Genomic DNA, 13,903 nt, shown 5'->3' on the forward strand with positions numbered 1-13,903 from the left:
GGGTCAGTGTGTTTATCCACAGGTAACACGGGGTCAGTGTGTTTATCCACAGTAACACGGGTCAGTGTGTTTATCCACAGTAACACGGGTCAGTGTGTTTATCCACAGTAACACGGGTCAGAGTGTTTATCCACAGTAACACGGGTCAGTGTGTTTATCCACAGTAACACGGGTCAGTGTGTTTATCCACAGTAACACGGGTCAGTGTGTTTATCCACAGTAACACGGGTCAGTGTGTTTATCCACAGTAACACGGGTCAGAGTGTTTATCCACAGTAACACGGGTCAGTGTGTTTATCCACAGTAACACGGGTCAGAGTGTTTATCCACAGTAACACGGGTCAGTGTGTTTATCCACAGTAACACGGGTCAGAGTGTTTATCCACAGTAACACGGGTCAGTGTGTTTATCCACAGTAACACGGGTCAGAGTGTTTATCCACAGTAACACGGGTCAGTGTGTTTATCCACAGTAACACGGGTCAGAGTGTTTATCCACAGTAACACGGGTCAGTGTGTTTATCCACAGTAACACGGGTCAGAGTGTTTATCCACAGTAACACGGGTCAGTGTGTTTATCCACAGTAACACGGGTCAGAGTGTTTATCCACAGTAACACGGGTCAGAGTGTTTATCCACAGTAACACGGGTCAGTGTGTTTATCCACAGTAACACGGGTCAGTGTGTTTATCCACAGTAACACGGGTCAGAGTGTTTATCCACAGTAAACACGGGTCAGTGTGTTTATCCACAGTAACACGGGTCAGAGTGTTTATCCACAGTAACACGGGTCAGTGTGTTTATCCACAGTAACACGGGTCAGAGTGTTTATCCACAGTAACACGGGTCAGTGTGTTTATCCACAGTAACACGGGTCAGAGTGTTTATCCACAGTAACACGGGTCAGTGTGTTTATCCACAGTAACACGGGTCAGAGTGTTTATCCACAGTAACACGGGTCAGTGTGTTTATCCACAGTAACACGGGTCAGAAGTGTTTATCCACAGTAACACGGGTCAGAGTGTTTATCCACAGTAACACGGGTCAGAGTGTTTATCCACAGTAACACGGGTCAGTGTGTTTATCCACAGTAACACGGGTCAGTGTGTTTATCCACAGTAACACGGGTCAGTGTGTTTATCCACAGTAACACGGGTCAGAGTGTTTATCCACAGTAACACGGGTCAGTGTGTTTATCCCACAGTAACACGGGTCAGAGTGTTTATCCACAGTAACACGGGTCAGAGTGTTTATCCACAGTAACACGGGTCAGAGTGTTTATCCACAGTAACACGGGTCAGTGTGTTTATCCACAGTAACACGGGTCAGAGTGTTTATCCACAGTAACACGGGTCAGTGTGTTTATCCACAGTAACACGGGTCAGAGTGTTTATCCACAGTAACACGGGTCAGAGTGTTTATCCACAGTAACACGGGTCAGTGTGTTTATCCACAGTAACACGGGTCAGAGTGTTTATCCACAGTAACACGGGTCAGAGTGTTTATCCACAGTAACACGGGTCAGTGTGTTTATCCACAGTAACACGGGTCAGAGTGTTTATCCACAGTAACACGGGTCAGTGTGTTTATCCACAGTAACACGGGTCAGTGTGATTATCCACACTAACACGGGTCAGAGTGTTTATCCACAGTAACACGGGTCAGAGTGTTTATCCACACTAACACGGGTCAGAGTTTTTATCCACAGTAACACGGGTCAGTGTGTTTATCCACAGTAACACGGGTCAGTGTGTTTATCCACAGTAACACGGGTCAGAGTGTTTATCCACAGTAACACGGGTCAGAGTGTTTATCCACAGTAACACGGGTCAGAGTGTTTATCCACAGTAACACGGGTCAGAGTGTTTATCCACAGTAACACGGGTCAGAGTGTTTATCCACAGTAACACGGGTCAGTGTGTTTATCCACACTAACACGGGTCAGTGTGTTTATCCACAGTAACACGGGTCAGAGTGTTTATCCACAGTAACACGGGTCAGAGTGTTTATCCACAGTAACACGGGTCAGTGTGTTTATCCACAGTAACACGGGTCAGTGTGTTTATCCACAGTAACACGGGTCAGAGTGTTTATCCACAGTAACACGGGTCAGTGTGTTTATCCACAGTAACACGGGTCAGAGTGTTTATCCACAGTAACACGGGTCAGTGTGTTTATCCACAGTAACACGGGTCAGAGTGTTTATCCACAGTAACACGGGTCAGAGTGTTTATCCACAGTAACACGGGTCAGAGTGTTTATCCACAGTAACACGGGTCAGTGTGTTTATCCACAGTAACACGGGTCAGAGTGTTTATCCACAGTAACACGGGTCAGAGTGTTTATCCACACTAACACGGGTCAGAGTGTTTATCCACAGTAACACGGGTCAGAGTGTTTATCCACAGTAACACGGGTCAGTGTGTTTATCCACAGTAACACGGGTCAGAGTGTTTATCCACAGTAACACGGGTCAGAGTGTTTATCCACACTAACACGGGTCAGAGTGTTTATCCACACTAACACGGGTCAGAGTGTTTATCCACAGTAACACGGGTCAGTGTGTTTATCCACAGTAACACGGGTCAGAGTGTTTATCCACAGTAACACGGGTCAGAGTGTTTATCCACAGTAACACGGGTCAGAGTGTTTATCCACAGTAACACGGGTCAGTGTGTTTATCCACAGTAACACGGGTCAGTGTGTTTATCCACAGTAACACGGGTCAGAGTGTTTATCCACAGTAACACGGGTCAGTGTGTTTATCCACAGTAACACGGGTCAGAGTGTTTATCCACAGTAACACGGGTCAGAGTGTTTATCCACAGTAACACGGGTCAGAGTGTTTATCCACAGTAACACGGGTCAGAGTGTTTATCCACAGTAACACGGGTCAGAGTGTTTATCCACAGTAACACGGGTCAGTGTGTTTATCCACAGTAACACGGGTCAGAGTGTTTATCCACAGTAACACGGGTCAGAGTGTTTATCCACAGTAACACGGGTCAGTGTGTTTATCCACAGTAACACGGGTCAGAGTGTTTATCCACAGTAACACGGGTCAGAGTGTTTATCCACAGTAACACGGGTCAGTGTGTTTATCCACAGTAACACGGGTCAGTGTGTTTATCCACAGTAACACGGGTCAGAGTGTTTATCCACAGTAACACGGGTCAGAGTGTTTATCCACAGTAACACGGGTCAGTGTGTTTATCCACAGTAACACGGGTCAGAGTGTTTATCCACAGTAACACGGGTCAGTGTGTTTATCCACAGTAACACGGGTCAGAGTGTTTATCCACAGTAACACGGGTCAGTGTGTTTATCCACAGTAACACGGGTCAGAGTGTTTATCCACAGTAACACGGGTCAGTGTGTTTATCCACAGTAACACGGGTCAGAGTGTTTATCCACAGTAACACGGGTCAGAGTGTTTATCCACAGTAACACGGGTCAGAGTGTTTATCCACAGTAACACGGGTCAGTGTGTTTATCCACAGTAACACGGGTCAGAGTGTTTATCCACAGTAACACGGGTCAGAGTGTTTATCCACAGTAACACGGGTCAGAGTGTTTATCCACAGTAACACGGGTCAGAGTGTTTATCCACAGTAACACGGGTCAGTGTGTTTATCCACAGTAACACGGGTCAGAGTGTTTATCCACAGTAACACGGGTCAGTGTGTTTATCCACAGTAACACGGGTCAGTGTGTTTATCCACAGTAACACGGGTCAGAGTGTTTATCCACAGTAACACGGGTCAGAGTGTTTATCCACAGTAACACGGGTCAGAGTGTTTATCCACAGTAACACGGGTCAGAGTGTTTATCCACAGTAACACGGGTCAGTGTGTTTATCCACAGTAACACGGGTCAGAGTGTTTATCCACAGTAACACGGGTCAGAGTGTTTATCCACAGTAACACGGGTCAGAGTGTTTATCCACAGTAACACGGGTCAGAGTGTTTATCCACAGTAACACGGGTCAGTGTGTTTATCCACAGTAACACGGGTCAGAGTGTTTATCCACAGTAACACGGGTCAGTGTGTTTATCCACAGTAACACGGGTCAGTGTGTTTATCCACAGTAACACGGGTCAGAGTGTTTATCCACAGTAACACGGGTCAGAGTGTTTATCCACAGTAACACGGGTCAGTGTGTTTATCCACAGTAACACGGGTCAGAGTGTTTATCCACAGTAACACGGGTCAGAGTGTTTATCCACAGTAACACGGGTCAGTGTGTTTATCCACAGTAACACGGGTCAGAGTGTTTATCCACAGTAACACGGGTCAGAGTGTTTATCCACAGTAACACGGGTCAGAGTGTTTATCCACAGTAACACGGGTCAGAGTGTTTATCCACAGTAACACGGGTCAGAGTGTTTATCCACAGTAACACGGGTCAGAGTGTTTATCCACAGTAACACGGGTCAGTGTGTTTATCCACAGTAACACGGGTCAGTGTGTTTATCCACAGTAACACGGGTCAGAGTGATTATCCACAGTAACACGGGTCAGAGTGTTTATCCACAGTAACACGGGTCAGAGTGTTTATCCACAGTAAGAGGGGACAGTGTGTTTATCCACAGTAAGAGGGGACAGTGTGTTTATCCCACTATTTTGTATGTTGTATTCTCCCCTGCCTGATGACTGTGAGGTGATTGCTGGGGCCTCTGATGCAGCCCAAGCTCTGCTCAGTGCAGTCCCAGGATGGACCCAAGAGCCTGCCTGTTTTTATGTGTATTTAACATCCTTTCTGTTTCCAGCTCCACGGATGAGCACCTTCACCTGAGCGGATTGAGCGGCGTCAGTGATATCATCGCTGACCTGATTAATGAGGGTAAACTGTCCGCCCAATCTTTGGGCCTGTCCGAGGAACAAGCCAAGAAACTCTCCAGGTAACGAGTCTCCATGCTGCTGCTACAGAATTCTAATACCCACAGTCTGCCACCCTCAGAGGCACAGGCATACACGGGCTGTGAAAGAAAATCACCCCACTTGTACTTTTACTGTGCTGCACCTGCCCTGGGAGTGTTTGATGGGACAGTGTAGAGGGAGCTTTACTCTGTATCTAACCCCTGCTGTACCTGCCCTGGGAGTGTTTGATGGGACACTGTAGAGGGAGCTTTACTCTGTATCTAACCCATGCTGTACCTGCCCTGGGAGTGTTTGATGGGACACTGCAGAGGGAGCTTTATTCTGTATCTAACCCATGCTGTACCTGCCCTGGGAGTGTTTGAGGGGACAGTGTAGAGGGAGCTTTACTCTGTATCTAACCCGTGCTGTACCTGTCCTGCGAGTGTTTGATGGGACAGTGTAGAGGGAGCTTTACTCTGTATCTAACCCGTGCTGTACCTGCCCTGGGAGTGTGTGATGGGACAGTGTAGAGGGAGCTTTACTCTGTATCTAACCCGTGCTGTACCTGCCCTGGGAGTGTTTGATGGGACACTGTAGAGGGAGCTTTACTCTGTATCTAACCCGTGCTGTACCTGCTCTGGGAGTGTTTGAGGGGACAGTGTCGAGGGAGCTTTACTCTGTATCTAACCCGTGCTGTACCTGCCCTGGGAGTGTTTGATGGGACAGTGTAGAGGGAGCTTTACTCTGTATCTAACCCATGCTATACCTGCCCTGGGAGTGTGTGATGGGGCAGTGTAGAGAGAGCTTTACTCTGTATCTAACCCGTGCTGTACCTGCCCTGGGAGTGTTTGATGGGACAGTGTAGAGGGAGCTTTACTCTGTATCTAACCCGTGGTGTAACTGCCCTGGGAGTGTTTGTGGGGTCAGTGTAGAGGGAGCTTTACTCTGTGTCTAACCTGTGCTGTACCTGCCCTGGGAGTGTTTGATGGGACAGTGTAGATGGAGGTTTACTCTGTATCTAACCCGTGCTGCACCTGCCCTGGGAGTGTTTGAGGGGACAGTGTCGAGGGAGCTTTACTCTGTATCTAACCCGTGCTGTACCTGCCCTGAGAGTGTTTGATGGGACAGTGTAGAGGGAGCTTTACTCTGTATCTAACCCGTGCTGTACCTGCCCTGGGAGTGTTTGATGGGACAGTGTAGAGGGAGCTTTACTCTGTATCTAACCCGTGCTGTACCTGCCCTGGGAGTGTTTGATGGGACAGTGTAGAGGGAGCTTTACTCTGTATCTAACCCGTGCTGTACCTGCCCTGGGAGTGTGTGATGGGGCAGTGTAGAGGGAGCTTTACTCTGTATCTAACCCGTGCTGTACCTGCCCTGGGAGTGTTTGTGGGGTCAGTGCAGAGGGAGCTTTACTCTGTGTCTAACCCGTGCTGTACCTGCCCTGGGAGTGTTTGATGGGACAGTGTAGAGGGCGGTTTACTCTGTATCTAACCTGTGCTGTACCTGCCCTGGGAGTGTTTGAGGGGACAGTGTAGAGGGAGCTTTACTCTGTATCTAACCTGTGCTGTACCTGCCCTGGGAGTGTTTGATGGGACAGTGTAGAGGGAGCTTTATTCTGTATCTAACCCGTGGTGTACCTGCCCTGGGAGTGTTTGTGGGGTCAGTGTAGAGGGAGCTTTACTCTGTGTCTAACCCGTGCTGTACCTGCCCTGGGAGTGTTTGATGGGACAGTGTAGAGGGAGCTTTACTCTGTATCTAACCCGTGCTGTACCTGCCCTGGGAGTGTGTGATGGGGCAATGTAGAGGGAGCTTTACTCTGTATCTAACCCGTGCTGTACCTGCCCTGGGAGTGTTTGATGTGACAGTGCAGAGGGAGCTTTGCTCTGTATCTAACCCGTGCTGTACCTGCCCTGGGAGTGTTTGATGGGACAGTGTAGACGGAGCTTTACTCTGTATCTAACCCGTGCTGTACCTGCCCTCGGAGTGTGTGATGGGGCAGTGTAGAGGGAGCTTTACTCTGTATCTAACCCGTGCTGTACCTGCCCTGGGAGTGTTTGATGGGACAGTGTAGAGGGAGCTTTACTCTGTATCTAACCCATGCTGTACCTGCCCTGGGAGTGTTTGCTGGGACAGTGTAGAGGGAGCTTTACTCTGTATCTAACCCGTGCTGTACCTGCCCTGGGAGTGTTTGATGGGGCAGTGTAGAGGGAGCTTTACTCTGTATCTAACCCGTGCTGTACCTGCCCTGGGAGTGTGTGATGGGGCAGTGTAGAGGGAGCTTTACTCTGTATCTAACCCGTGCTGTACCTGCCCTGGGAGTGTTTGATGGGACAGTGTAGAGGGAGCTTTACTCTGTATCTAACCCGTGGTGTACCTGCCCTGGGAGTGTTTGTGGGGTCAGTGTGGAGGGAGCTTTCCTCTGTGTCTAACCCGTGCTGTACCTGCCCTGGGAGTGTTTGATGGGACAGTGTAGAGGGAGCTTTACTCTGTATCTAACCCGTGCTGTACCTGCCCTGGGAGTGTGTGATGGGGCAGTGCAGAGGGAGCTTTACTCTGTATCTAACCCGTGCTGTACCTGCCCTGGGAGTGTTTGATGTGACAGTGCAGAGGGAGCTTTGCTCTGTATCTAACCCGTGCTGCACCTGCCCTGGGAGTGTTTGATGGGACAGTGTAGAGGGAGCTTTACTCTGTGTCTAACCCGTGCTGTACCTGCCCTGGGAGTGTTTGATGGGACAGTGTAGAGGGAGCTTTACTCTGTATCTAACCCGTGCTGTACCTGCCCTGGGAGTGTTTGATGTGACAGTGCAGAGGGAGCTTTGCTCTGTATCTAACCCGTGCTGTACCTGCCCTGGGAGTGTTTGATGGGACAGTGTAGACGGAGCTTTACTCTGTATCTAACCCGTGCTGTACCTGCCCTGGGAGTGTGTGATGGGGCAGTGTAGAGGGAGCTTTACTCTGTGTCTAACCCGTGCTGTACCTGCCCTGGGAGTGTTTGATGGGACTGTGTAGAGGGTGCTTTACTCTGTATCTAACCCGTGCTGTACCTGCCCTGGGAGTGTTTGATGGGACAGTGCAGAGGGAGCTTTACTCTGTATCTAACCCCTGCTGTACCTGCCCTGGGAGTGTTTGATGGGACAGTGTAGAGGGAGCTTTACTCTGTATCTAACCCATGCTGTACCTGCCCTGGGAGTGTTTGCTGGGACAGTGTAGAGGGAGCTTTACTCTGTATCTAACCCGTGCTGTACCTGCCCTGGGAGTGTTTGATGTGGCAGTGTAGAGGGAGCTTTACTCTGTATCTAACCCGTGCTGTACCTGCCCTGGGAGTGTGTGATGGGGCAGTGTAGAGGGAGCTTTACTCTATCTAACCCGTGCTGTACCTGCCCTGGGAGTGTTTGAAGGGACAGTGTAGAGGGAGCTTTACTCTGTATCTAACCCGTGGTGTACCTGCCCTGGGAGTGTTTGTGGGGTCAGTGTGGAGGGAGCTTTCCTCTGTGTCTAACCCGTGCTGTACCTGCCCTGGGAGTGTTTGATGGGACAGTGTAGAGGGAACTTTACTCTGTATCTAACCCGTGCTGTACCTGCCCTGGGAGTGTGTGATGGGGCAGTGTAGAGGGAGCTTTACTCTGTATCTAACCCGTGCTGTACCTGCCCTGGGAGTGTTTGATGTGACAGTGCAGAGGGAGCTTTGCTCTGTGTCTAACCCGTGCTGTACCTGCCCTGGGAGTGTTTGATGGGACTGTGCAGAGGGTGCTTTACTCTGTATCTAACCCGTGCTGTACCTGCCCTGGGAGTGTTTGATGGGACAGTGTAGAGGGAGCTTTACTCTGTATCTAACCCCTGCTGTACCTGCCCTGGGAGTGTTTGATGGGACAGTGTAGAGGGAGCTTTACTCTGTATCTAACCCGTGCTGTACTTGCCCTGGGAGTGTTTGATGGGACAGTGTAAAGGGAGCTTTACTCTGTATCGAACTCGTGCTGTACCTGCCCTGGGAGTGTTTGATGGGGACAGTGTAGAGCGAGCTTTACTCTGTATCTAACCCGTGCTGTACCTGCCCTGGGAGTGTTTGATGGGACAGTGTAGAGGGAGCTTTACTCTGTATCTAACCCATGCTGTACCTGCCCTGGGAGTGTTTGATGGGACAGTGTAGAGGGAGCTTTACTCTGTATCTAACCCGTGCTGTACCTGCCCTGGGAGTGTGTGATTGGGCAGTGTAGAGAGAGCTTTACTCTGTATCTAACCCGTGCTGTACCTGCCCTGGGAGTGTTTGATGGGACAGTGTAGAGGGAGCTTTACTCTGTATCTAACCCGTGGTGTACCTGCCCTGGGAGTGTTTGTGGGGTCAGTGTGGAGGGAGCTTTACTCTGTGTCTAAACTGTGCTGTACCTGCCCTGGGAGTGTTTGATGGGACAGTGTAGAGGGAGGTTTACTCTGTATCTAACCCGTGCTGTACCTGCCCTGGGAGTGTTTGAGGGGACAGTGTCGAGGGAGCTTTACTCTGTATCTAACCCCTGCTGTACCTGCCCTGGGAGTGTTTGATGGGACAGTGTAGAGGGAGCTTTACTCTGTATCTAACCCGTGCTGTACTTGCCCTGGGAGTGTTTGCTGGGACAGTGTAGAGGGAGCTTTACTCTGTATCTAACCCGTGCTGTACCTGCCCTGGGAGTGTTTGATGGGACAGTGTAGAGGGAGGTTTACTCTATATCTAACCCGTGCTGTACCTGCCCTGGGAGTGTTTGAGGGGACAGTGTAGAGGGAGCTTTACTCTGTATCTAACCCGTGCTGTACCTGCCCTGGGAGTGTTTGATGGGACAGTGTAGAGGGAGCTTTACTCTGTATCTAACCCGTGCTGTACATGCCCTGGGAGTGTGTGATGGGGCAGTGTAGAGGGAGCTTTACTCTGTATCTAACCCGTGCTGTACCTGCCCTGGGAGTGTTTGATGGGACAGTGTAGAGGAAGGTTTACTCTGTATCTAACCCGTGCTGTACCTGCCCTGGGAGTGTTTGAGGGGACAGTGCAGAGGGAGCTTTACCCTGTATCTAACCCGTGCTGTACCTGCCCTGGGAGTGTTTGATGGGACAGTGTAGAGGGAGCTTTACTCTGTATCTAACCCATGCTGTACCTGCCCTGGGAGTGTTTGCTGGGACAGTGCAGAGGGAGCTTTGCTCTGTATCTAACCCGTGCTGTCCCTGCCCTGGGAGTGTTTGATGGGACAGTGTAGACGGAGCTTTACTCTGTATCTAACCCGTGCTGTACCTGCTCTGGGAGTGTTTGATGGGACAGTGTAGAGGGAGCTTTACTCTGTATCTAACCCGTGCTGTACCTGTCCTGGGAGTGTTTGATTGGACAGTGTAGAGGGAGCTTTACTCTGTATCTATCCTGTGCTGTACCTGCCCTGGGAGTGTTTGATGGGACAGTGTAGAGGGAGCTTTACTCTGTATCTAACCCGTGCTGTACCTGCCCTGGGAGTGTTTGATGGGACAGTGTAGAGGGAGCTTTACTCTGTATCAAACCCCGTGCTGTACCTGCCCCGGGAGTGTTTGATGGGACAGTGTAGAGGGAGCTTTACTCTGTATCTAACCCGTGCTGTACCTGCCCTGGGAGTGTTTGCTGGGACAGTGTAGAGGGAGCTTTACTCTGTATCTAACCCGTGCCATACCTGCCCTGGGAGTGTTTGATGGGACAGTGTAGAGGGAGCTTTACTCTGTATCTAACCCGTGCTGTACCTGCCGTGGGAGTGTTTGATGGGACAGTGTAGAGGGAGCTTTACTCTGTATCTAACCCGTGCTATACCTGCCCTGGGAGTGTTTGATGGGACAGTGTTGAGGGAGCTTTACTCTGTGCCTAACCCTGTATCTGTGTATCGCCACACCCTGATACTTGTTTCTGTACGCACACTCATTCTTCCTTTGTTTCTCCAATTTGCAGATGTTCTAAGCGTCCAAAGAGAACCGAGAAGGAACAGAAGGAGATAAAGGAATGGATGAAACGCAAGAGGCTGCAAAGACTTGAAACATATCAGGAACATCGAGAAGAACTGAAGGAAAGGGAACGAGCACCCTACCTTCCCAAGGTGAAGTGTATGAGGTACAGGGGGCTTCCCTGTCGTGCTGCCGCTCCAGTGCACAGCCAGCTCCACACTTCTCTCCTTGGTCAGTTTGCTGATTTTTTTGTTGTTGTTACTAATCATTTTTTTTCATTTCACCACAGAAAACCTTCACCAACAAGGAAATTAAGGAAAACCACAAACAGAATGAAGTAAAGAAAAGGTAATTTTTTTAATTGTGTAAAGGCCAAGCGTGACTAATTCACCGCGTGTATCGTAACCGAATGTGACCAATTCACCGCGTGTATTGTAACCCTAAATATGACCAATTCACCGCGTGTATCATAACCCTGAGTGTGACCAATTCACCCTGTGTATCGTAACCCTGAGTGTGACCAATTCACCGCGTGTATCGTAACCGAGTGTGACCAATTCACCCTGTGTATCGTAACCCTGAGTGTGACCAATTCACCGCGTGTATCGTAACCGAGTGTGACCAATTCACCGCGTGTATCGTAACCCTGAGTGTGACCAATTCACCGCGTGTATCGTAACCCTGAGTGTGACCAATTCACCCTGTGTATCGTAACCCTGAGTGTGACCAATTCACCGCGTGTATCGTAACCGAGTGTGACCAATTCACCCTGTGTATCGTAACCCTGAGTGTGACCAATTCACCGCGTGTATCGTAACCGAGTGTGACCAATTCACCGCGTGTATCGTAACCCTGAGTGTGACCAATTCACCGCGTGTATCGTAACCCTGAGTGTGACCAATTCACCCTGTGTATCGTAACCCTGAGTGTGACCAATTCACCGTGTGTATCGTAACCCTGAGTGTGACCAATTCACCGCGTGTATCGTAACCCTGAGTTTGACCAATTCACCGCGTGTATCGTAACCCTGAGTGTGACCAATTCACCCTGTGTATCGTAACCCTGAGTGTGACCAATTCACCTTGTGTATCGTAACCCTGAGTGTGACCAATTCACCCTGTGTATCGTAACCCTGAGTGTGACCAATTCACCCTGTGTATCGTAACCCTGAGTGTGACCAATTCACCCTGTGTATCGTAACCCTGAGTGTGACCAATTCACCCTGTGTATCGTAACCCTGAGTGTGACCAATTCACCCTGTGTATCGTAACCCTGAGTGTGACCAATTTCACCCTGTGTATCGTAACCCTGAGTGTGACCAATTCACCCTGTGTATCGTAACCCTGAGTGTGACCAATTCACCTGTGTATCGTAACCCTGAGTGTGACCAATTCGCCGCGTGTATCGTGACCCCGAGTGTGACCAATTCACCGCGTGTATCGTAACCCTGAGTGTGACCAATTCACCGCGTGTATCGTAACCCTGAGTGTGACCAATTCACCGCGTGTATCGTAACCCTGAGTGTGACCAATTCACCGCGTGTATCGTAACCCTGAGTGTGACCAATTCACCGCGTGTATCGTAACCCTGAGTGTGACCAATTCACCGCGTGTATCGTAACCCTGAGTGTGACCAATTCACCCTGTGTATCGTAACCCTGAGTGTGACCAATTCACCCTGTGTATCGTAACCCTGAGTGTGACCAATTCACCCTGTGTATCGTAACCCTGAGTGTGACCAATTCACCCTGTGTATCGTAACCCTGAGTGTGACCAATTCACCCTGTGTATCGTAACCCTGAGTGTGACCAATTCACCGCGTGTATCGTGACCCCGAGTGTGACCAATTCACCGCGTGTATCGTAACCCTGAGTGTGACCAATTCACCCTGTGTATCGTAACCCTGAGTGTGACCAATTCACCGCGTGTATCGTAACCGAGTGTGACCAATTCACCCTGTGTATCGTAACCCTGAGTGTGACCAATTCACTGCGTGTATCGTAACCCTGAGTGTGACCAATTCACCGCGTGTATCGTAACCCTGAGTGTGACCAATTCACCGCGTGTATCGTAACCCTGAGTGTGACCAATTCACCGCGTGTATCGTAACCCTGAGTGTGACCAATTCACCGCGTGTATCGTAACCCTGAGTGTGACCAATTCACCGCGTGTATCGTAACCCTGAGTGTGACCAATTCACCGCGTGTATCGTAACCCTGAGTGTGACCAATTCACCGCGTGTATCGTAACCCTGAGTGTGACCAATTCACTGTGTGTATCGTAACCCTGAGTGTGACCAATTCACCGTGTGTATCGTAACCCTGAAGGTTTCCGGGGTAAACTGTTCATGATGGGCAGGTCTGCCTTCCTCTCTCTGTGTGTATATAAACCATGTGGTAAAGCAGTGCCAGGGTTATGATGTTTGGGTCGTGTGTTTCCAAGGCTCTCTTTGGTTTTTACCCATCACTCTGATATTTTTCCTTCTCTCCAGGGTAACTTTGGCTGTGAACCGTGAGACGCGAACACGGGCAGCACTCAGCTTGATGAACGAGATGTTGGGTGACACCGTTCAGCTTCCAACCGCTCGACACAGAACCCTGGGGGAAAGGCCAGTAAAATCGGCTCGAAGCACTCGGAGACGTTACTGCAGCACTCCCAGGGGGTAAGTACAGGAGTGAGACTCTCGGTCAGGGCTGACCACTCCCACTCCATCCAGTGAGAACGGCCATTCAGCCCATCAGTCCGACTCAATCTGGGTGATGCCTGTCCCCTCCCCTACATCACACCATCTCTTGATCCTCTAGTATAGTATTAATGGCAGCTATTACTGTCCAGAATGGACAGTAGCAAGGAAGTTATGATGAATCTTTATAAAACCCTGGTTCGGCCTCAACTGGAGTATTGTGTCCAATTCTGGGCACCGCACTTTAGGAAGGATGTGAAGGCCTTAGAGAAGGTGCAGAAAAGGTTTATGAGAATAGTTCCAGGGTGAGGGACTTCAGTTACGTGGATAGACTGGAGAATCTGGGGTTGTTCTCCTTGGAGCCGAGAAGGTTGAGAGGAGATTTGATAGAGGTGTTCAAAATCATGAGGGGTCTGGACAGAGTAGATAGAGAGAAACTGTTC

General features: G+C 49.8%; 1 protein-coding gene across 1 annotated transcript in view; it reads left to right on the plus strand.

Moving 5' to 3' along the window:
• Positions 1-13,903, plus strand: part of cplane1 (ciliogenesis and planar polarity effector 1) — a 341,103-nt gene that overhangs the window by 276,731 nt on the left and 50,469 nt on the right. The window contains exons 46-49 of the mRNA XM_086002590.1: positions 4,701-4,900; positions 10,786-10,930; positions 11,068-11,126; positions 13,269-13,439. Coding sequence (XP_085858716.1) covers positions 4,701-4,900; positions 10,786-10,930; positions 11,068-11,126; positions 13,269-13,439 — 575 coding nt within the window. The remainder of the gene's footprint in view (positions 1-4,700; positions 4,901-10,785; positions 10,931-11,067; positions 11,127-13,268; positions 13,440-13,903) is intronic.

This window comes from Somniosus microcephalus, chromosome 1, assembly GCF_052327205.1.
Source record: "Somniosus microcephalus isolate GS21.2 chromosome 1, FLI_Smic_1.0, whole genome shotgun sequence".
Lineage (NCBI taxonomy): Eukaryota > Metazoa > Chordata > Chondrichthyes > Squaliformes > Somniosidae > Somniosus > Somniosus microcephalus.